The 25,021-nt window shown below is 42.2% G+C and overlaps 1 protein-coding gene across 2 annotated transcripts; it reads right to left on the minus strand.

The window, feature by feature from the left end:
• Positions 1-660: 660 nt before the first annotated feature.
• Inhba (inhibin subunit beta A) lies at positions 661-17,479 on the minus strand. Of its 2 annotated transcripts, none has more exons than XM_051194718.1 (3): positions 17,294-17,479; positions 12,061-12,572; positions 661-3,127 (listed from the first exon to the last, which is right to left on the minus strand). In XM_051194718.1, the coding sequence occupies exons 2-3, from the start codon at positions 12,446-12,448 to the stop codon at positions 2,241-2,243; spliced, it is 1,275 nt and encodes a 424-aa protein (XP_051050675.1). In that variant the 5' UTR covers positions 12,449-12,572; positions 17,294-17,479; the 3' UTR covers positions 661-2,240. The 2 variants fall into 2 exon arrangements, with proteins under 2 accessions (XP_051050675.1, XP_051050674.1); XM_051194717.1 differs by lacking the exon at positions 17,294-17,479 and adding an exon at positions 15,124-15,231.
• Between the last annotated feature and the right edge of the window lie 7,542 nt (positions 17,480-25,021).

Here is a 25,021-nt window from a genome sequence, read left to right on the forward strand (position 1 = left end):
TTAGAGTTTTTCATTTTTATAAAGTTTTCAAACTTCAAACAAGTCCGTAAAAATAAGTCTCTGTATTTTAAATACATAAATGAATAATTTATTAGCTGTTTTAGACAAGCAAAATACTGGACTAAATTAGAAACTTGGGTTTAAGCATGTATTTTGATATTTATAAGACAATCTTTTCAGTTTTGCCTCTGAAAAATACAAACTTACACATCAAGAGTTTTTGGCTGTAAAATAAAATATTAGGGATTTGTACAACTATACCCTAATCCCTGGCTCCTAAGTGTTCTCTCCCTTAATTCCCACCATCTTAAATACTTTCCTGCTTAGATTATTATTTAAGTAGTAAAGACACTATTCAAAAAAAAGAAGAAGAAGAAGAAAGAAATTTTATTCTAGCCTAGAGATACTTTCCAAAAAAGTTTCTGATTTAAGATTGATTCCAATAAATAATAAATATAAGCCCACCATTTGTATTTAACATCCTGTTTTCCCCACAGGGGATTACTTGTAGGGAGCAGGGATGAGAAAGAGGGGGGATTTCATCTTGTACATTTAAAGAGGGCCTCGCTGGATACTCACTGGGATTTTCAGGCTTTTTCCCATCCAAATGTTTGAAATGTACCCACCTAATACAGAGTAAAAGCAAGAAAAATCTATCACTTATCCTTCTTAAAAATACTGTGTTTTGCACACAAACATTCATTGTTTTAAGAACATTTAAAAAAATGACAGCCTGAAGTGCTTAAAATGTGTATGGACATGGTACAATACATGTATATATACACACACAGGTATGCATATGCACAAGCAATGTATATATACACATAAAAGCATGTAGTCTCATGAATTTGAACTTGATAATCCAACAGTGTACACTACTGTACATCCAGTATGAAATGTCCTGTTTCGTGGATGTAAAACGAGTCAAAACTCAAACCTCTCAGGTCTTTTAAGCCTGAACACAACCCACCTAACTCAACCTTAAATCTCAACCCTGACTCATTGATGGTGAACAATACCAACCACAGACAGACTGCTTAAAGGCTCACACAAATGTCTTTGGTGTATGTGTCTATTTTTAAGGTACAAAATAATAATAATAATTATAATTATAATAATAAAAATAGCTATTTTGTGTGCTGTAGCAGTTCTTTTATAGCTCACATGAAGTGCAGCTCTTGAACCCCACCCCCACCCCCACCCAAAGAAAATACTTGTTAAATAAGGATTAGACAGGTCAAACACCATTGTAGTGCAAATAGTAAACGATAAAAAAACAACATTTACAAAATATAGAAATGTTTGAATCCAACAGATGGACAAACATATTCCTTTCAAGTATCTCTCCTTGAAGAAAATAAAAATTAATCAGGTTACTTCCAATACAAAAAAGTCTCTCTTTTTGTCCTCTTTCAGGTAAACAGTTTCAAACCTATTAGGTTGCATAGTTCTAAGATCATAAGCACCTTAACGAAATGTAACTTGGTATTCTTTTTTCCTTGATCTTTCACTCTTTCCGTTCTTGTTCTCAATGTTTTATGTTGATTTTTGTCTTGTGGCAAAAGTGGTACAGAAAAGAAAATGTGACCACCCGCACAGAATTCTTCTTTTACCAGTATGTGTATGCATGTGGTGTTTGGAAATACCTCTGTGTGTGTGTGTGTGTGTGTGTGTGTGTGTGTGTGTGTGTGTGTGTGTGCCTGTGCATGTGTGTGTGTGCTCAAGCCCACATGCCTGGGCTTGTGTAAAATACACAGAGATAATGTCACATAGACATACTTATGACCTGGGTAACTGGGTGGGACTGGCCCTTTAAAACTCATGGCTTTCTAGACGTTATTTGGGTTGTACTAGCCCACATTACTGCAGAATAGACAAGTAGACTTCCAGGCTCAAAAGGGAACCGCAAGAGGCAGGAGAGAGGACAATACCCAGTCTGATAAAACTGATGCAATCAGTTTGGTTTTGGAAGAAATAAAGGGTACATCATTCTCTCTTTTCCTCCCAATCCTTGTTTCCTTCACTGCTTCATCTCTGAGCCCTGGCTTAGGATATTTTTCCACAACTTCCTTCATCTGTTTCATTATGTTTGTTCTCAGTTTAGTTTTTGTTTTTGTGGGGTTTTTTATTTCTATTTTTCTGATTGTTTTTGTTTAATTCAGGTATCTTATATTTTTTCTTCATTTTGCCACTGTCTTCTCTGGACTTTCTAGATCCATTTCCTCTGGGACCTGGCAACTCTAGGAGCAGCCACACTCCTCCACAATCATGTTCTGAATGTCCTTTTTGATGATGTTTTGACCATCATCATAATATAGCATGGACATGGGTCTCAGCTTGGTGGGCACACAACATGACTTAAGGTTGGCAAAGGGGCTATGACCCCTCATGCGGTAGTGGTTGATGACTGTTGAGTGAAAGGAGAGTGAGGACCCAGAGGTGCCTGCTATGTGGCTTGGGCACTCACCCTCACAATAGTTGGCATGATAGCCAGAGGGAGCAATGATCCAGTCATTCCAGCCAATGTCCTTGAAGCTGACAAAGAACTGTTTCTTACAGCAGATGTTGACCTTGCCATCACACTCTAAGCCCCGCCTACGCCTGCGGTGAGGATGGTCTTCTGACTGCCTAGCCTGCAGCATGAGGAAAGGTCTATGTGATTGTTCCTTTTCCTCTTCAGCCGCTCCATCGCTTCCGTCTTTCTTCTTCCCATCCCCGTCCACTTCTTTCTTCTTCTTCTTGCCCAGGAGCACAAGGCTGGCACCACTCTCCTGGCACTGCTCACAAGCAATCCGCACATCCAGGGAACTCTTTCCCTGGTCCAGCAGGCGCTGGATGCTGCTAGACACTGGAAAGATGTGCCAGGTACTCTTCCGAGCATCGACCACTTTCTCTGATAGCAACAGTTCACTCCTCTCCCCCTTTAAGCCCATTTCCTCGGCCTCATCCCCCATGTCCAAGCTGCCCTGTGGGTGCTTCTGCTGCTGAAACAGACGGATGGTGACTTTGGTTCTGGTCCTGTTGGCCTTGGGGACTTTCAGGAAGAGCCAGATTTCTGCACGCTCCACTACTGACAGGTCACTGCCTTCCTTGGAAATTTCAAAATGCAGTGTCTTCCTGGCTGTGCCTGATGATAAAATGATACAGAAAGAGAGAGAGAGAGAGAGAGAGAGAGAAAGAACACATGTTAATTGCAAATTGTACATCTATCACTAACTCCAGGCAACAAGAACCGTGTTACCCACTACCTAGCACAATGCTCAGTCAGCAATTTACAGCCCACACATGAGATAAATCTGTTTTCATATGGCCACTCAGTTGAAAAGAGTTTTACAGTTTTGAACTGATTGAAAAAAAATAGTATTTTTTTACATGTGAAAGTTACCTGAAATCTAAAGTTTAGTGTCTATACAATGCAGTTTCATGTTGCCTGTGACCATGCTTCACTTACACAGAATTGAGTAGTTATGGAAGACACTACTAACAAACAAGTGTGTAGGCTTGCTCTGTGATGAAGGATGCCTGGGCTCCTGCATCTATTTCATTCATTCCTGCATTTTAGTTTAATCTACAAAGTGAGAATAACGTGATGACGTTTGATCCCGGATCTCACAGGTTTGAAAGAATGGGAAGAATCATGAATAAAAATCCCTGGAAGTTATGGAATTATTTCCCACAAAAAGCCAAAACCTGTCCCCTGCATCTATGTTTGGGTCAGTGTAGGCCAGACTCTGAGCCAATGTCTTCTTCCTGTCACCACTTGACCTAATTTGTCTGTCAATCTGTGCCCAGTTACAGTATCGGAGTTTTCACCAAATGACCTCCAAAGCTTTGAGTCAGCCCTCTCTCAAGTTGCTTCTCCATTAAGCAGTTAAAGAAATCTTCCTAAAATTGGTTCTGATCACAGTTGACCCTTCTTCTGTGATCTTTTGTTTCCACTACTCAACAAACTCCCCATGACTTTGGACTGAGCACCTCATGTAAGTCCATGTCTGTCCCTGTGGCCCACCTACTTAACCCCTTGTGAACTCTATGCACTCAACCCACCTGTAGCAGTAACACTGATTGTTTTTTGCAACATCCTGGGCCAGCCAGAACAATGCCTTTGTTAAACTGACTGGATGCCACTTTCCACTGCCTTCCTTATCCTCACCTACTACCATCCTCAGACTGATTGAGTTTAGGAAACCAGATTAGGTCATGCTTGTCTTATTTGCTGTCATGGTGTAGTATGCAGCAAAGAAAGGGTAGGTAATTACCAGATTACTAATTAACAAATGGGTGCATATTAGAATTGAGTTGCCTTAAATTAAGAAAGCAACTCTTATCTCTGAATCACTTATTTTTTTCCTCTGATCACTTAGAATATACCACATAAATACCTAAAATATAATTCACCTTTTATCTGCTTTTAAAGTAGAAGACATCCCAGAAACCATTAAGATCTATGTAGATCTTTCCTTTTTTCACAGACACTTGTAGATTTATTATGCTGTGTCATTTATAATAAGAAACACATGTCCAGACTAGAATCCTTTGATTGAGTATATATTTTCCTTCGCTTCCACATTACCATTGGGAGGCATATAAAAGCATGCTCTCTTTTACATGATCATGTCCCTACTCATAGTTGTCTGCTGTACATGGATCACATGTACAGTCTGGGAACAATCTTCAAGAGGTTTCTTTGACATCACAGCTCCCTAGGAGGATCTCCCTAACTGGATTTCCACAACTAACAGAAATCCGGCTCTACTCATCAGTGAAGACCTTTAGATGTTTATGGCACCATAAATTTCAGCAGTCTCAAGTGTACTACAGCAGAAGGTATGCTTTTCTGTGCATGGCACACAGTAGATTCCAATCTCAATCTAACACATTGTATACTATTACTACAGCTGATAAATTCACAAAGGCAAGAGCCAGGGAGCACTGACTATAGGCAGGGAGAACCCCCTGGCATCTGCCTAAACGTCTGCCAGGAAGATGGGGTAGCAGAGGCATTCCTCTGAGTGACTTCACATTTCTGTTAGAAGTCAAAATAAATAATTAATAGATCCTGACTCCATAGCATACAAGAGCCAGGAACAGTGAGAAAGGGAAACATGGTGACCGTTTTTAAAAGTGGATCCTACTACCACCCTTTGCTAAAGTTTGTAGGTTTTATGTTGTTGTTTATTTCTATAAGAAAGCAAAACGCACTAGGAAGCAACATCTAAGATGGTAAGTGCAGCAGATCATGAGGGCTTTAGGGCACACAAGGGTAGAGGGGTCCAGAAAGGTTGGAGTAAAGGAGGGATTGTGTACAGGGAGCCTGGAAGACCACATATTCCTCCACTGCAGGCGCATGTCTGCTATTCTTTTAGAAAAATTTAACTACCTACCTACCATTTCCCTCCCTGCCTCTGAGCAGGACTCTTTCTGAAATTCTGAGCTCCTTGGGGTGTCAGTCCACAGACAGAGAATAAAAGTAGCAGCTAAATTAGAAAAGCCAGCAGGGGCTGTTGTCTTTCCCTGGGAAACATCTCCCATCTGGCAAGGCTCACTGGGTCTCTAGTATGGCAACCCTCTCCCAAACTCTGCTCTGTCCTGGTCCACACCTGCACACTTGGCATGGGTATAAGGATAAGAGCAGCTGACTGCAGGACTGACTTGCTCACACTGGGCTTCCCATAAGCAGTCCTGAGCTGACTGCAGATGCTGGGATAGGGAGACAAGAGAAGACTAACTGGCAAGCTAGAACAAGCAGCTACGCATATGAATTGCTTTTTATCGTGTCCAGCAAGGCTCAGGCCATGGGCTCCTGCCACACAGCCTGCAGGATGGCACCTCATTTCATGGGAACAAGTTTCTAAAGCATGAGGTAGCTCCACCCCTTCTTCCGAGGGGCTGTACTTGGAAGCAAATGATTTAGTGTTCCTGCAAGAGGATTGTACAAAGAGAGTGCTCATTAGAGGGGGCTCAGTCTGTCAGGTGCTGCTACACTAGGCTCAGAGAGTCATCATCAAACGACTTTCAGGCTGGTCTTGGCTGACAATTAACTGCAAGCCATTGCCTGCTTGTCACGGGAGGCAAGGGTGCTGATTTGTGCCGCAGTTTAATTACCCAGCCGAAAGCCTCTGCTCCTGTATTTGTTTCCACTCTAGCTTGCTTCATCTCTCCCCCATATTTCTGACATTTGGATTTTCCCCTACTAATTGACATGCCTGTCCCCTCCTTCTCCTGGTGTCCATTTCTGGAACTGCTATTTGTGTATTGCATGATATTTTATCAGGGGAAAAAAAAAATAAAACTGAGATCCAATTTCATGAAAATGCTGTTGCCGTATGCCCAGGAGGACAGGGGGAGGAGAGAGTCAAGTCTTCCTCCATCTACCTCATGCGCAGGTACATTTTACAAGTTCTATTGTATTCTGACTTATTAAGCAGTGCATTTTTTTCCTTTTACCTTAGCTTTCATTGCAGAAGGGTGTGGGGAGAGTGAGATGAATAGGAGCTGAAGTGGATTGACCATTTATCAGACCTGTTGGCTTCAGAAATATATTACAACTCTCATGTTAGTTACATAAGGATGAAAAATATAGCTATTAAATGTTATATTCCCTTGGTTTCTATTACCTGAGAGAAATTGCTATATTGCAGTGATGCTTCCTGGAGGCCCCAAGCTGAGCATGTAACGATTTGGAAAAGGGAAGAAAAATATCTAAGGCTGAGATGTTTAGGACCAACTCTCCATCCATTTCAGGCCTCGCTTAAAAAACTGCTGCTGTAAAATCCTGAAATAAACACGTTCCCATAATGCTGCGTGAGCAAGTATGGCGCTCATGTGTACAGGTGTGTGCTGAGTTCCTCCACCAGGCCGCAGCTCCCCGGATAGAGCTGCTGGCTCCCTAACCTTTCATTAACTGCTCCCTGGTAATGTTCTTTCCCTCCTCTATGCTATTTTCTGTCCTGAGGCTTGTGAGCAAAGCTTGTATCACAGCCTGCTCTGTCTGAGTAATTCACTAAGAAAGTCCCACGCAAATCCATGTGGGTGAGTTTGGTGGACACGTAGCAAAGCAGAAGAAAACGGGCACATCATTCAGTAGGGATAAATTCTGTACCTTATAGGGAATACCTCTGCAATGCTGCCTGGTGGGAGGGCTGGACAGAAAGAAAGTCTATGGAAGCCTAAAGGAAGGGTGTTTGTAGAAATTCTCTTTTGCTTTCAGGATTTTTCACTAGCTTGGTCACAAAGATATGCTAGAGCTTCAAGAGGCAGGCTCCTCGATCCCTTCCCCAACATTAATATGCAAATTCCACATACACAAAGTCCAGCTATTAGATTTGTGAGTATATCGTAATTTCCAGCCAAATAATCAATATACACATAGAGTTCCAGCTCTTAGTTTAGGCTGGTTTCCCTCACCAGTGTCCTAGGTAAAATATGCTGCTCTTTTACAAATAGGTAATAATTATGTCTCTGTTAATGTGGAAAGCCTTGCCATTCACACAGGGCACATTAAAACCTACCATGAAGGGAGCAGGACTCTGCTGTAAAATATGTGTTACTTTAAGTTTCCATTCTTCACCCAGTTTCCCTGTGCCTACATACAGCACAGTCCGTAACATAACGGGCCAGAATTACAGTTCTCTGAGGCACTAAGTCGGCCTCTGGCCAGCTTCCAGGGGTTTCTGCAGAATGCAGCAAGTGAGGTCTGAAAGGTTATTTTTCCCCTGTCCTACTATAGAGAATCTTGCCTACAGCAGGCATATTAGTTTGCCTGTGCAAATTATCCTGTCTAATCTCTCATTGGGATCCATTTTTGAATTATTGTAAATCTTCAGGTCTGGGTAATGTATCATTCATTGCTTCTTCCATTTAAATAATGATGAAAAGGGTTAAATGGTTGAAGAAAAGAAAAGGTGTCTTACTTCATAATATAAATAGAAGAAAAAAAAATTCTCAAGAATCAACCCCAGAGAGTTTTTCCAGAGTTCATCAAAACTTTTACACTTTTAAACCTAGGAACCAGTCAGTCAAGCATGAAGAATTCCGAGCTAAAGTGAAGAGATCATGCTCAAGTTTGATATAACAGAAGGGCCAAGACAAATAAGTATTTTCATGAAAAGTGGGAAGGCACTCCTTCTCTCCATGTGAAAACTGCATCTCTCCCCTGACATCTCCTCATCCCCACTACAGTACACCCACTCCACACGTGGGGGGGAGGGGGAGGAGGGGGATGCTCTCTTTGCACATCCTTCCCCCATGGTTTCTCTCCACACTCTCAGCTAGGAAACAAATGCATCCTCAGCAGCTGAACTCCAAGTTCCTACCAGGTGTTAAATAGCCTTTTTTGTTTTTTGGTTTTTTTCCTCCCTGTTGGAAGCCACTTGTCATTTGTTCTTTGTGAAAAGCATTAATAAGGCAGGCAAACTAGGGAGCAGAATCAGGGGAGATGGAAGGTGTTTTTGTAAAACCCAGGTGACCGTATTAGGGAGAGACTGTGCTCACATCGGTGTGGCTGATGATTCACGCACATCCCAAGCTCTGCTTTGTTTGTTTTTGAAATGTATCCCTACTCTGTGGCCGATGGAGCAGTGGAATGTTCATGTGGACCATAGCATTCCTATTGCTGCGGTTCTGTCTCACTTTATGTATTACAGGTAGTGGTGCTCCTCTCAGCGCATAAACTCTTAACCCTTCGGGAAGACGAGATTTCTGGGAGAAAGTAACTGGTAATCTTCCAGATTAGGACGCTACAGGCTGGGGCTTTAAGTGGACACAAAACTGCCTTTTCCAGATTAGCTGATAAAGACATGAAGTTTTAAGGATGCGCCCTCTTGTGGCCAATCTTTTCCAAAATTCCAAAATTAGAGGTTCAGAGGTTCAGAGAGGTGTAATTCACAAGGCAGGTCAAAAAAAAAAAAAAAAAAAAAAAAAAAAAAAAGGTGGTAATTGAGCTGTGGGAGTTTACTCCACTTTTAGATGGCTTTCTTTGGGTGTGGAGAGATAGTCTTCAGGTGAGCTCATGTCTAACTCAGATTTTCTATCTCTGGTGTCCCCCAGGAGGGGAGAGCGCTACTTTAGACAACCACTGGGCAGTATCTATTTATTCAGCCATCACTTATTTTGTTTCTCTATCCTTACTCCAGTAAGCTAATTGTGAAAATCAGCAGCTAACCATGGCAGAATCTCTGCATACTCAATGGTAGGTTGCTACTGTATATTCACTGAGGAACTACTAAGCAAAAGTAGATAAAACACTGTGCATAGGCCAAGAAGTCCTCTGATCTCGATTTCATTGACAACTTAAGTCATAGTTAGATTGGCTTTACTCATCCATACTGGCATTTCTTTGAAGAAAAGTAAGCTCTGGGGGTGTGGGGCCAGCCATATGCTAACTTTGGGAAGCACTCTTGGGTGACACCTGTGAACATAAAATCACTTTTGTTTATTGGAGCATATTTCAGAGAGCTTGAGAGTGAATGCCTGCTGTTTAGTAAATGCAATCCAATACATTTCACAAAGCTGAAATATTTCCCCCCTGAACCCAATAGTTCAGTTAAAAGGTCAACTGTACTGTAGTGTTTGCAGTATCTTTATTTTCATGATTTGGCAACTTTAGCTAACCATCTTGAGTGAAGAGAACAAAGTAAAACACACATCCCATATCAGGAATCTTAATATGAAAAGGCACATCTGTAGTGTGCTTACAGGTAATACTCATCAGCTGTTCTCTATGCTATACTAGTGATTACAAAGAAAAGAAAAAATAGTACATGCCCTTTTCTATTCTTGACATATGTAAATAAATGTACTACATAGAAAAGCAGAATTATTCCCAAAGCAACAACGCAGACCTGTGCAGTTCATTTTCATATATTTGCTCTAATTAATCAGATGATAAATACGTTCCCTGCATTAATGGCTTATATCATATTCTACACTACTTAGAGAGTAGATTGTCTATACTATGATCCTTACTTACATATGTGAAATTATATTCTATCAACTTGATGTCAACATGTGCTACTTCTCACATGAGAAAATAAGCAACTGTAACAAACACACCATGTTCCTGAACTACAAGGACTTTCCATTTACAAGTTTTACACTCATTCAATGTGTGAGTCCAGTGAATCACCGTTGTAAATAGCAGCTCATTTTCTCTTACACTGAACAACAGAGAAGCAAAAATGACAAGCTCCTATATGACTGAGAGAGTCATTAGCATTGAGAAGGCCATAAGTAAGAAAGAGTGTAAATGGCCTAATTTTTTGCCAAATCTCTAACTGCCAAGAGATGAATTTTCTATACAAGCCCAGAAAGTCAGAGGGAAGGATAGAGTGCTGGTGCAGTTAATCATGGCAGAAGTCCGTATGTATACTTAGTCACATGATACAGTTAAAACCAAGTTAATAGGAACTGCAATCGAGGTCACCATAGGTGAAGGTTGCATATAAGAACACGTAAGGCCCAGGATCAACCTTCTGGAGCACAGAACACATCACACACACACACACACACACACACACACACACACACACTCACCCCAACCAGAGTTATAAAAATTATCTTTCACCTTCCAACTATGAAAGATGAAGAAATTAAGTGGCAACCTGAAAGGTCCAACCTGTCTTTTTCCTCAGTCAGATTCAGAAAATAAAGTCACAGTAACTAAGGTTTGGGGAAATGTATCAAGAAGAAGCTAGTAGGTAACAAAGTAAGACATAGAGCTAACCTCTCTAGGAAACTGCTGGGGTAGCAAGGCTTCTTACTAGGAGGAAGCCACCAAACCAGCAGCCTATGGGCTCCTACCCTCCCCTCCCCCACAAGGATGCCCAGGTCTTGAATGGCTTTCTTGAAAACAGAACATCTGAGTCAACAGGTTTTCAGGATTGGAAATTTTGAGTGTTGCCTTAATTGTTTATACTGCTGCAGCAAACTTTTAAACAAAATGCTGGGAGTCCCTGCACATACTTTACTAGCCATATGCTGTACCAAACAAAACAATGGCATTCCTTTCAAATGGTTTTGGCAAGGGATCCTATTCCTTAGCCTGGCATTTACCATGAAAGTGAAAAGGTATTATTAACCCATCTGTATGCCGGCTTCCACAGACTTACAGACTTGCAGTAAGATCTGTGTCCTCCTGGTGGTATGAACAGCCAGTTCCAAGTCTAGGGTCTTGGCTTTAAACAGGTATTTTCTACACAGCAACAGGTTAGTGTGGACCTGAGCCAATGATTAAATTCTATTCAAGTTCTTCCTCTTAAGGATTGAGTAGCTCATCATGTCTGAGAGCACATTGTCAAGATTGCATTCCTTGGCAAAAAGTTCTTAGTAACTTTACAAAGAATAAAACTGAGTTGGGGGTGAAGTTCTTTGGCTTTTTGTTGATGCTGTTGCTTTTGTTTTTTATTTTGTTTTTATTCCAAAAGCAAAGATGTCACTGTTCCAAAAGCAATGGCTAATTCAATGCTAACTACCCTGAGGGTTGCTCTTTGCTGTCTTGGGTGGCTTGTGCACAGAGGCAGGTTTTCCAGAGGTGAAAACGATTGTCACTCATAAATGTGCCCAAGTCTGGCTCCAATGTGGCCCCAGATCAGACCTTTAAAGATTTGTTTTCAGACAGTGGTTTCATCAGTGCCTTTGCACCAGGCCCCCAGCCACTCTCACTCCTACCCCAGAAAAACTTTGGATGGGGTCCAGATGCTGCCTCTGCACCCCCCCAACCCCCCAAATGCCCTGCTTTCATCTGGCTACTCCGATCTGGCTTCCTAGGCAGGGCAGCCAGGGTGTCTTATACAGACTGCCTTCCACCTCCAAACCGGCCCAGGAGCTTCCTCTCTGGGTAACCGCTGAGTTTATTTAGCAAGTGTAAGCTAGCCATCACGGGGCAGGGCTCCCTGGCAAAGAAGTCTTCTCCCCCTCCTTTGCCTCTCCGGCGCCACCATCACCTAATAACTAATAACCTTCTCGGGCAGTCTCTAGCGGGAGGGAAAGAAGTTCCTGCTAGGACTGTCAACGAAATACATTTCCCTGCCCCCGCCCCCACCCCCCAACGCCAGCACCCACCTGACTCCGCAAAGGTGATGATCTCCGAGGTCTGCTCCATGAGTTCATTCATTTCGGCCCTCCTGCCAATGTCGTCCTCTATCTCCACGTACCCGTTCTCCCCCACTTTACCCACATGAAGCTTTCTGATCGCGTTGAGAAGCGCCGCCTTGGGCACCGGCTGGGTGACATCGGGTCTCTTCTTCAAGTGCAGCATGTTTAAGATGTGTTTCTTGACAGCCTCTACCATCTCTGGCTGAGAGTTAGGTCCATCCTTCGGAAGGGTGGCCAGCGCACAGGACGGGCAGTCCGGGGCTGCGCCGTGCCCCTCGGATCCTGGGGTGGGGGAACTCCTCACTATAATCCAGCAACTTGCCAACAGAAATCCTCTCAGCCAAAGCAAGGGCATCCTGGCAGCAAAAGTCGTGAGGTTGCCTTCTTTAAAGGCCCTGCTTTTCCTTCCCCCTCCCTCACGCACAGGTTCTTTTTGGACTTTTTTTTTTTTTTTTTCCTTCTCCTCTTCAGCAAATTCTCTGGAACAAGAGCAAAAAGTTTTCTGTGAAGTTTTGTTTGCAGGTTCCCTCTCTGTGAATGCAGTCAGGGCTGTAGGTTTGTGGCTGTCAGGGAGGAGAGTTCTGACTGTCTCCGAGTAAAAGAGAAGGAAGGAGGGAGGGAGGGAGAGAGAGAGGGAGGGAGAGAGGGAGGGAGGAAGGAAGAGACAGGGTGGGGGGGGGAGACAGAGACTGAGAGAGGATGGGAGGGAGAGAGACAGGGAGAAAGGAGAGAGGGGGAGAGAAGACAGAGGGAAGGGGGAGAAAGAAAGGGAGAGCAAGGAAGGGGAGGGAGAGAGGGAGGGGAGAGGAGGGAGAGGGAGAGAGAGAGAGAGAGAGAGAGAGAGAGAGAGAGAGAGAGAGAGAGAGAGAACACGGATTGGCCCTAAGTGAGTGACTGAATGGGAGAGGGAGGGAGGCTGTGAGTAAGGGCTGGGACTCGGGGGAGGGACAGCCCTTTCTGACAGGCTGCTTTCCTTCTGCTCCTTGCTCCCTCACACACACACACACCTCTCTTCAAATCCTACCATTCTCTGGGGGTGGGGGGTGATTCTTTAGCCCATTCTACAATAAATGCTCCTAATTCTGTTCACTTTTCATCTAGGGGTTTCTTTCTTTTTATTCTACTTTTCCCCCCTCCTTTTCCTCTTTCTCTGCTCAGTCAGTTTTACCTTCCTTCTTTGGAAGGGAAAACCCAAACAAACTGTCTCCATTCACTGAGGTAACTTGATTGGAAAGTGTGCCCCCAAAGTCCTCTCCCATGGCCTTGCACTACCCTGGAGTGAGCACCCACCTGGCCTTGATGGGGGGGGGGCTGAGGGAAGCCCTCAGTAGATCTTACAGGTCAGGGGACTGAACCTGGGGCAGAGGGGCTGCCTGGGACAGCTGATTGTTCTGCCTGACAGAATCCAGAACCATTCCTTTCTGCCATTCATTCATATTTAAATGTTCAGGATCCTCATGCCAGCAGGCGATCCAATGGGACCTGGAGCGCAGCAGAACTTTTGTCTGGGGTCATATAATACACTCAGCTTTTGCCAACTGGGCACCACAGCAGGGCATTGGAGGCTCCCTTGGGCAAGCAGCATTTTACATGCCCTTTACATGCCCGAATCAGAGAAGGTACTCTCTCTCTCTCTCTCTCTCTCTCTCTCTCTCTCTCTCTCTCTCTGTCCTGTATGCACACATACTCACTGTCCCTTTTCCTGGCTTCAGAGATAAAGCACAGAATTCATTTGGCCTTTCTCTAATTCTTTCATAAAAAAGAGTATACTCTTATGGTGCAAATAACTAGCCTATGAGGGAAGACTTTCTAAATTATATTGACAAATTATTTTTCTCTGGCATGTGCTAGTTCTGTTTTGTTTTTCTGCCCCCCTCCTGGTATTAACCATAGAATTCATGGTAGCCTGCTTGGCTCCTTCCTTTCTCTTCAAAGCAGAGCTGAAATCATCAAAGATTACAATGCTCACAGAACAAGACAAATGTGCATTTTAAAACAATGCCTTTCTGAGGCTTTTTTTTTTTAAATTCTGCACACCCCCTTTTCATTTTCTGTCTTATTGCTTTTATCTTGCAGAAGTATCTTTAAAGCGCCCATCTGTTAAAGCTGTCCTTCCCTCTCAGTTTCTTCTCTACACATAAGTCCTCTTAGTTTCTGTAGATGCACTTTGCTTCTACCTGACATTTACCATGTCCAGAGCATTCTCATCTAGCAAAGCAGGTCATGAGGACAGAGGAAATAGGTGTCAGGACTACAAGCATGAGGTCTACATACAAGGAGATGAGGTTGATAAAATCATGACACTAAGTTAAACTTGCAGTTTTGAAAGGTAACAATGCTTTTCTAAACCATACAAATGCTACCTTTTTCAAAAGCAACAAGGCACAAGACTTTCTTGGTTACCAGCCCTCTGACACCTTTTCAGGGGTAGGAGGACTGTGCTGTTGTTGACAAGACTGTCCATATTACCTAAAACTCTCATGTTTTTTAAATAAAGGGAGGAATGGCATAAAGATGAGGGAAGTAGGAGCATGGGCATTATAAAGTTCAATAAAGTATCTTTGTATTATAATAACGTCACCCACCTATTTGGAATTACAGATACAGAACCCGGAGCATTTTGTGATGCAGTTAAGTTTTACAAGACAGACTAACATAGAGCTAAAAGTTTAATGACTCTAAACAACTCAAGAGTCCTAATAGTAGCATTTGGATAAGAACAACTTATCAATGTTTGGATTCTCTCTGCATGTGAATATGTGTGTGTTCCCTGAATTTACTGTTTGCAAATGGAACTCTTAAAAATAGCTTTCTCTTTGGCATATGTACTTGTATATGTGTGCTGAGTGGATTGTATAAACACATAATCTATTTGCATGCTCTAAGACTATTAAAGACAGTATTAACCTGCCTGCACAATAGAAAATGATACAAATACCTATGGAGGTGCCAAAAAGTTGTAAAAGTCCTCTTAACCATAGTGAATTTTAACTTGTAGAAAGCTCATAAGCAAGAATTTAAAAGCATTACCTTTTTGGTCCCTTCTGTTTTGCCAGCCGGCTCTTGTATCATGAGGTCAGAGCTGTCTGAGTTCCTCTTCATGGTATTGGCACTGTGAAGTTTTATACTGTAGTACTTAGTTGTACACTCAGACATTGGTACCTCTCATGGAGGGGGCTGGGCTTTGTTTAGGATTGGTTAGAATCAGCATGACATCAGCAGATGACTAGTTTTTCCAGTGTGAGACATTTCATAATTCATTATCTAATGGAAATCCCTCTTGGCTTCTGAGACACTACCTGGGTGATGTACTGAGCCAGTAAAGCCTGTGGCTAGGAATAGTCCACCCTTTACAAAATAAATAAATAAATAAATAAATAAATAAATAAATAAATAAATGAAACAAAAATAGGAGAATCAAATACAAGCATACACACCTCCAAGAATGTCCAGCTTTGATTTTATACTACTCACACATATTTCTTGTTATATTCAGGTTCAGTTTTATGCCTGTACATAAAACATCTGTTACTTCATAAAGTTGCCTCTATTTGCAAAGCACTTTACTTTTTCCACAGCAAAGAAAATCCATAGTGTTCTTTATAGGAAGTCTAACTTTATAATTATGATTAAAATAAGATATTTTCTTGCAGAAAAACATAGGGCAATTTGTGTGTCCATGTGGTGATGGTCTCCTTGCCTTGACTCACACTATTAATTTACACCTTGAAATTGAATGCCCACTTCATACATCATTTATCACCCCAGACTTGGGAAATAGTCCTTTACAAGTGAACTTCCTAAGTACCCTGCCTGCCTTGATCTTTAAGAGTCCTATCCTAACTAGCAAAAACAAAACAACACACACACACACACACACACACACACACACACACATATAGTTTTTTAGGCTAGAACTTCAAGCCCTATAACTTATAAACATTATAAATGTGAGTTTAATGAAAAGAAGTGAACTCTTTTGAAATACAAGTATAGTTAATTAGGGGATTTCTGGGACCGGGTGGGATGGGGTGGGGAGAATCACATTGGCAGGGAGATACCATAAAAGAGAGGAACTACTGATAAGCTTAGTGAAGATGGTCCCGTTGTCCTCAGGAGAGAGCACAGCTGAAGCACTGGCCAGGTTCTCATGACAAGTTGGATAAAATGTGCAAAATTGGGAGCTAATGAAAGCCATATGACCAGATATGTTGTTTTGTGTGCCGGATTTAACATGCATAAAATAAACTTTTCACTGTGCCCACAAGCAAAATACAGAGGCTCTGGTCTCCTGATGTGTAGTGGGGGGAAGGCTCCTTTAGGACACCAGGGGCTGTCTGTGCAAGGGTATCTTGACTACAAAGTGTGAGTGCTAGTTATATGTAGGGGAGGAGGGGAGAGAAGCCTTCTAAGAACCGCATAAGAGAACTGAAGTAGGGAATGAAGTTATAGCGGAAGAAAGGAATATGAGTGACAAAGACAAAGAAATCCAGAGATGCTCCATCCTATGCCCACCTTTGGAAGAGAGCACTTCCGTACTATTTGATAAGAACCTCTGGCATCTAAACTCACCTCCTGCCTCACACATGATTTCAGGGCAAGTACCTCTTGCACCCAAATACAGAATGGGTGTCACAGAAACGTGCCTGGATCAGACCCCAGCTCTGAGGGTCCCTCATCTCTTAAACTCAAGCCTCAGTGTTTCCATCTATAAAATGGGATCTATAACCTCCGGGTCAAAAAAACCATAGTGCTATTTCCGGGAATCCTGGTAGTTTCTTAAGTATGTGTGTCATGGGAATGTTGAGGACCCTGACTTCAGAGGCCACCTACCTCACACGGGTCACTCTGAGACCCTTGTTGGCCTTTGACACCACGGAAGTGCCCACCTGCTAAGCCAGTCTAGTAGCTGTGACATGACATAGCTGGATTCCCCAACCTCAAAGATAAACTACACTGGGAAAGCCTCCTCTCTCTCCATGGAAATCAAGTTGGGGGTGGTGGAGGAAGCAGGCAGGTTAAAACAGCTTCTGTGGAATACTCTGAGCTAAGGATCAGCGTTTCCCTGCTGAATTCCAGGGCCCAGGGCGTGCGCTGGTCAGCGCAGCTCTAAGCGGGGTTGGTTTCTCTTTCATTTCCTGCCCCTCCCGCAGAGACTCCCTGCACCCAGGCCCTGTCCCTTCTCAGCCTGCCACCGTACCTTGAGCAGCACCTGCTGGCAGTTTCCAGGGATCACTCCCGAATGCGAAGCTCCAGCCCGGCTCGCGGGACGCCTGGACTCAGGGCCAAGCCGGTCCAAGCGGCCGCCTCTATTTTTACCCTGAACACCAGCAAGGGCAACTTCGTTTAAAAGCGCAGCTCTTGATTTTTCCCCCCGGTTTGGCAGCTAAAGAATTCAGGGAGGGGAAGGAAAAAAAAATAATAATCACTGTTCAGTGAGTGCAGCTGGGAATCTCTGATCCCAGCTCTTGGTGCCAGGGAATGTCAGGGACCAGGACCTGCAGTGGGGCTGGCGGTCTCCTGGCCAAACCAGAGAAGCAGCACAGGCCCGGCGCCGGCTGCCTGCCCCTTCCCGAGTGTGGAGTTCGGTCCCACCGACTACCGCACTGGCAGAGTGGCCCGCTGCCACCGTGCTCTGCACCTAGCGGAGGCGTTCTGATTTACTGGCTACTTCACAAAGCTCCAACTCCACGCTGGCCCTGTGCTCGCCTGGAGGAGCAGCCACTAGCGAACCCGGGGAGCAGCTTGCTGTGAGGAGGAGCCCGGAGGGAAACTGGTACCTTATTTTACTGTAATTGCAAAAGAAGAGATGTGCCAGAGATTTATATTTAGAAGTTGTATGTTTCTACTTTTATGTAAATGGAGCAATTAGGGCCTGTCTTGTTTCTGCTAACTCGGATGCGTGAGCATTGCTGGGGAGCTGGTGTTTTCAATCACAATTAGTGAGCTGGTCAAGAAAGAAAGTTCCTCTGAGGATAGAGCTCCTTTGTGAGGATGGGAAGACCTGCGTTTTGGTGCTGGCCTGTGGCTGGGTGACACATATCTTAGGGGCACAACTAACTCTGGCCTTGTGTGTTTGCCCTGTGCAGCAGCTGGGACCGTATATAGTTGGCAGAGATCACGAAGTGAGAAAATTCACTTTTCCTCTGAAGCAAACCATGCAAACCGTATGTCCTTAAGCTTTCATCCAGACTATTAATTGCTCTCCCTTCACTATTCCTGAATGGAGGAGGCAGGTGTGGAAAGGGAACCATTGTCCACGACTCTGTGGTACTGCTGCTCACAGATCCCATGATTCACTTGAACATGTCAAACGGGATATGGACACCCTGAGCAGGTGACTGAGAAGTGCCCTCTGATTCAACTGAATGACAGGAGGCTGGTGGTTCCGAGGCATGAACAAGCTGCTGACAACTCAGGGTGTTTGGTTCCTTCCCATGAAAAATCTGTTTCCAAAAAATCATGATTTCTGCCTCATCCCCACTGGGAAAGGGAGCATGAAACGTGACTATGGAAATGAAAAGGACTTTCGAGGTGTTCTCAGCAGCTGAGTGTTATTCTGAGATCAGGAAGGAAAACTTTGCCTCCTTGTGAAGAGTTACCCCTCTCCTCCAAGTGGCAGTTCAGTGTCCAGAAAACATGAGCAGGATTTTGAGCAGTAGACTGTGGAAGTCCCCGGTTAAGCATCCAATCAAATGGATTCAGTAGAGTATGGGTTTTGCAGACCTATCTAATTCCTACTGGCCACAGACTGCACCCAGTTTGGGCCAAATGTTAGATATAAGGATTTGGGCCAGAGATGAAGCCCTACTTTGCAGTCAAAATCAAACTGGGGGTGGGGGGGGGAGTTGTGCTTCTAAGTTAGATCAAGAATGAATTGTTCAAAACAGAGGTGGCAAGGGTAGCCTAATATTCCTCTGAAATGTATCAAAAGCAACAAATCAGAAATAGTTAACCCCAAACTCCCTGGCACCCAAGACTCAAATTTTTCTCAGAACTGCCTGACTATCCCTCCAGGCCTCATGCTGGGTAAGAGGGCCAGCTCTCAGAGTATTGAAGACTGTTAACCAAACAGTGCCCCCAGATGCTAGAGCTAACCCAGGGAAAGAAGATGAAGAAAAAAAAATCAGTAAATGAACTGTTCTTCATTCCAGGACAGTGGTTCTCAGATGAAATGAGTTTGCTCCCTGGGACATTTGACAATGCTTCCAACTGTCACAACCAGGAAGGAGGTGCCACTGGCATCTACTGAACAGAGGCCAAGGATGCTAAGAACCCTCCCACAATGCACAGCATAAGATGGTGTCCAAGCTAGAGTAATTAGCAATGATTATACATTGGGGAAGCCCTGAATTAGAGACATGGGTTTAAGATTTTACCCAATTCCCTTTAACATCCAAGGTCCAAGAGGACTTGGAAACCAAGACTATAACACTAGAAAAGAATCCAATTACACAAAGCGTTGGGGATTGAAGTGTCCTGCTTCCTCAATGACTAGAGGCTCATGTGAGGCAACAGAAAACTGAATTTTCATAGGCAACCTCATTGCTCCAACATGTCTTCTCATATGCCCTCAGTACATTTCTGCAAGTTTTTGGGTTAATCAGCAGGCAGGCCTTGTTGACAAGCAACAAATCTAGATGAGCTGACTCATACCCAAGTTGTTCCAAGACAACAGATTCACAAAATAAATAAGTAAATATAACTGGAACCTCACTTTAGCAATTTAGTAACAGCTTAATCAATGCAATAGGGAATCCCCCCAAAGTAAAATTTACAAATGTGTGATAGCTATGCTTTTATCTTAACCATAAAAAGGAAACAGAAAAAAAAATACTAGTTTCATTATTGTCTAGTACCTTAAGAGAATGACATACAATAAATACCCAATGAAATAAAGCAGAGTTCTTGCCTAAATCCTAATGGACATTCCAAACAACATAGTATACTGCAAACACCCTTCTTATAAGGAAGTGAGGCTGTCAAAGGAAGACTAAGGCCCTCCAGGTGCTGTTCCTCTGAGAGGTCCCAGACATGATTGTGAAAGATACAGAAAAAGCGTCATCAACAACAAATGATAAATATCATAGACAGAAGCATCCTACAAGCTAGCGTCGATGTAAATACTTTTAAGGAGATGAGGATCAACATCCCAAGTTCATGACTTAGCTTCTGGGTGGCTCAGCTCATCCAGAAAGATGGTAAGTCAAAGTTCATCTGTCAATGGACAAAGCCATAAGGGGAGTGTCTTAGACATCATGACGCCATGTCATCTCCTCCAAGATGTGAATCATAGTCTACTCAGGTAAATGGTCATTTTAGAACCAAAAGCCTCAATCAACTCCCAAATGATTCATAAATGCCTGGATTTCTTCCCAAGAGTGGCTAGTACATGCAAAAACTCAATAATCACTTGTAACCTATAGAGAAACCACACAAATATGCCTTCTCAAAATTCTGACCAACATACATAATGTTCATAAATTGTCATAACTCAGTTTAAACCCAATAAGGAAAAGTTTGCTGCAGAAATTGATTTATTTTCCCTAGAAGATTATGGGCAACGTTTTCAAAGGAACATAGAACAGAGTGTTGCCATCTCTTTCCTTACCTGGATCCCCTAAGATAACAAGTCCCATGTTCCAAGGTTGAAGACACAGAGATTTAATGTATAGATCCCATTAGAATGATGAGAGCAGAGACCTTGATTCTAACTCAGTTTTGCTTATCCACAAAGATACTTCTACAACCTGTTCTCCAATTATAGATCCAAAAGGTAAAAGCCAATAAAAACCTTGAAGCTGTCCGGTCAGTGTGTGTGTGTGTGTGTGTGTGTGTGTGTGTGTGTGTGTGTGTGTATTAGATCAGTGAATTGCTACCTCCTGCATGTCCTGATAAAGTCCAAAGGTTGTGTCCCTCTATGGGAGCAGCTCCCAGGCACGTCTAAGCCACAGTGGCTTGGGTGCTATTCTTCACTGCACTGTGACCTCTCCTATGCATGCTCTGGCAGCACACTCTGGCCACAGCAGGCCTGGTAAATAAATATTTCCAGGTGCCCTACTCTAATCTCAGGAAGGTCAGGTTTTCAAAGGTGAACTGGCAAGCAGGTCTCTGTTAGCATTAATCAGTTTGGGGAAGCAAAGTGTAAGAAAGTAGAATTATCTTGTGCAGTTTAGCTGGGGTCACAAAATTCCATAACCTTCAGCTTTCTGAAGACAATTTATGGCCACAGTCCCTTGTCTTAACACTTTGTCGGTCCTCCTAAGAGATGGGCTAAACCGATGAATGGAAGAACAGTAGTTCTATTAAAGGAAAAAAATCTGATCTCTCAAAGCCCTTTTGTGATCACTTTAATAAAAAGACTGGAAAGCCAATAATGTCATTTTGGCCAACTCTAACATCATTTAGCTACTAAATGAGAACAATTAAAATGGCACTCCCTGTAGAGAAGAGTTCACCAATAACTTCCTTAACTTTCAAGAAGCTTTTGTTTTATTAGATGCTGTTAACTTCATGTTAGTCACAGGGGAAAAAAAATGCCCACATACACACGCACGACTAAATGTAGTCAGTTTGCTCAGCTGCTGCTGACGTCACTGCTGCCCACTAGGAGTGAGTTACTGTAATAACCCCCTTTTATTAATCATAGGCTGGAGGAAGCACAAAGCGAGTGACATCATTAAGCAAAGGACTGGCTAACTCATGCTCCAATTTACTCAGCTTTATTATAACATTTCTCAAGTGTCATATGAAAGTGATTACCATTTCACACTTTCCCCCTCTGAGCAGTCATACCTAACCTTCAATTCAGACTCCCAGAGAAGAGCTGGTTGTTCAGGTGGAGTCACAAAAGAGCCAAGTCTCACTAAGGGTCTTTATTCTGGAAAGAACATCCACAGGACAGCTTCTTCCTGGGCTGGAGAAGGAGGCAGTCTCTGAAAGGATAATATTCCAAATGACCTGTGCTTCACTCTGATCCTGGTGGCAGCATCCAGTTGCAGAAGGCACTTCTGGTATGTCTCTATGGTGACCTAGGCCTTAGATTGTGCACACCTGAGCTCCAAAATATGAAAACCCTATTGGAAGCCTGGCAAAAAATAGTGAATATCTATGTGGGTCTTGAAGTTAGACTACATTGAGCTAAATTCATTACTTTCAGACCTGAAGACTTCTGAACAAATCACTGTTATCAGTAGTACAGTTACCCTGACTAGTAAGCACTGGCCACAATGCACGTACTCCACAGATAACTACAAGCGAAGCACAGAGAATGTGACCACTGGTGGAATTTTTTTCTTTTCCTTCACTGGCTACAATGAGCCTTTGCTGTCCTTCTACATTAAACACTGGAAAGCCATGCAAACATTCTATAATTGACCAAGGTAGGTTAGGAAGAAGGAAATCCAGCTGCATGATCAACTTAGACACCAGCTTGAAAGTTACAAGCCAGCATAAATTTTTAAAGCATCTTTTTAAAATTAGAGTGGTCCAGTTCCTCGTGAACTCCTACACACCCAATGCAGAACTTCTGAAACTGAAGAGGCAAGTGATTAAAAGAGAAAGAAGACCACTGTAGCTCAAAACCTGCCAAGAACACTGCATAATATTACTGTCACATTTTCTCGTTTTTTGTTTTTTGTTGTTTTCTTTCTCGTTTTTTGTTTTTTGTTGTTTTCGTTTTCTTCATTTTTGTTAAACAAGGTATGACATCCAGAGGAGACAGAACTTGACCTTGCAGTCCTCCTGCCTCCACAGATTATAGGAATGTACTACCACATCCAACCTGTCTTTTCTTTTGACCATATGAAAACTGTCTGACTGTCCCCATGATGAACACACACATTCTATGTAACAGGAAAAAAAGTTTTATCATAGTCTGAGTTGTCTTAGAGCTCATAAACTGGCCTTTAGCCGGTGTTACTTTATAAAGGCCCTCACTCATTCCCTTACTTGCATTTCTAACTTGAGGGTATTTGAAGTAGTCAAAGAGTCAAATATAAGTTTAGTTGGGTACACATGAGAGATGCAATGGTAGAACAGAAAAGAGGGCCAGAATCCTGGGGGATTTGAATCATAATAAAATTGTCTCAGCAATTGCAGAATGCAATAAACAGGTGAGAAACCTTACTACATTGGTCTTTTCTGGCTCAGTATTGAATCACGAGCAGTCTACTAGAGATGAATAGGCTTTCAGAGTGATAGGCTACTACAGGAAGGACATGCCAGACAATATTACATGAAAAATCAATTAATAATAACGTACAACAACTGTAAGATCTCCTGATTGGAAGCTTCCTTAGGGAAGGCACTGGTACAATCAGTTCATTGGAAGCTAATTCCAACTCCTTAGGGGATAAATGTGCATGTGGCAGTTTTAACCTTTCAACAGCTAATTCATGCTTTACTTCACTTCTCATCCAATGACCGGGTACTCTTGAGTTAGAGAAGAAGCCCAGCTAGGATCACCAAATACAACTCTGTATTAACACAGTGTTTGTTAATACTATCACTAGAGGAAGTTCCAACAGGGCCACTTGGAACGCTTATGAAATTTTCCAAGGCAGGAAAAAAAAAAAATGTGACCATCAAGGAAATCAAATCTTCTGGACTTGGGAAAATAGTCCCTATTTACCAGGTGATTGAGCTATCACTCCCTTGGAAAGAGACAGCAGCGCCCTCTTCTGGTGCATTAGCATAGAAGGAAATTTTAGAAGGTTGCTGATATGCCCACTCCCAGTCAATTGTTTTGCAAATAACACTCACACTAAATTTAAAGGTAACATATATTCTCTAGACAGAATGTGAAAATGTATGTTAATGTAAATATGTGAGTCACGTGTGATCTTCCTTCCCAGAATCCTCACTGTTTTGGTGTATGTGCAAAACAAAATTGGAAGTAAATAATTGGATAATTTGATATTTTTCATCTATCATTCACTGTATCATTCACTGCCATTTTCAATGGCAGTATTCCTTGGGAATGTACTGTGTGAAGGGTAATAAATCAAATGAATGCCTTTATCATAAAGTCAGCCAGCTAACAGTGTGTAGCTATTTCCAAAATTTTGTAGGCATTTTAAATGTTTTTAGTTTATCTCTTATTACTTCTTTTAGGTAAATTCCTAGAAAATGAATTATTGGGTCCCTAAATGTGGACATATTTAGTATCTCCATATATATTACCAAGTTGCCCTCTTACAAGTTTTAGTAGGACAAGAGGATGGCCCGTTCCCTGTGTTTCAGCCTGGGCTTTTAGCCTAGTTCCAAGCCTCCTTTCAAGATAAATCTAGTGTACATTTTCTTTAAATTTGGATTCTTAAATTACACATTAAGATTAAACATTTCATTGTTCATTTGCATGAGCTTCTTCTGACTGACCACTATGGTTTAAAATTTCATATTTTCAAATAAAATGGAATTGCATATAATTTAATATAAGCATATTTTACTAATACTAACAAATCTTGATATCTAAGACTGCATCTTACGCTCTGTTACCAATTGCAGTGACTTCTCCCCTGCTAATTATTTATCATTTCATTTTGTTTGAAGTATTTCAAACAAAATAGAACTTAAATATATGCAGACTATTCTAAAAATCTCCATGTATATTGAAATTTTTCTATCAGAAAATCTGCCTGTGTTTTTATAAATTTCATTTTTACATTTTATTCTTTAATCCTGAATATTCAGCCTGCATTTTGCCATGAAAACCAAGAGCTTCATAGTAACTTTACATATGAAAACTCTGGCCTTCCCTATCAGTCTTTACTTAAAATTTGTCATATAATAGTGACAACTCATTAAATGACATTTATTTTTAATTGAAGAAGATTTATCTGTTTATTTAAAAAAACCTATTGATCTTAAAACTGTTTTCTTCTATTGCATTTTTGACAAGTGTTTTTGTTGCCTTCTACAACTTTGT

Source organism: Phodopus roborovskii, unplaced genomic scaffold, assembly GCF_943737965.1.
Source record: "Phodopus roborovskii unplaced genomic scaffold, PHOROB, whole genome shotgun sequence".
Lineage (NCBI taxonomy): Eukaryota > Metazoa > Chordata > Mammalia > Rodentia > Cricetidae > Phodopus > Phodopus roborovskii.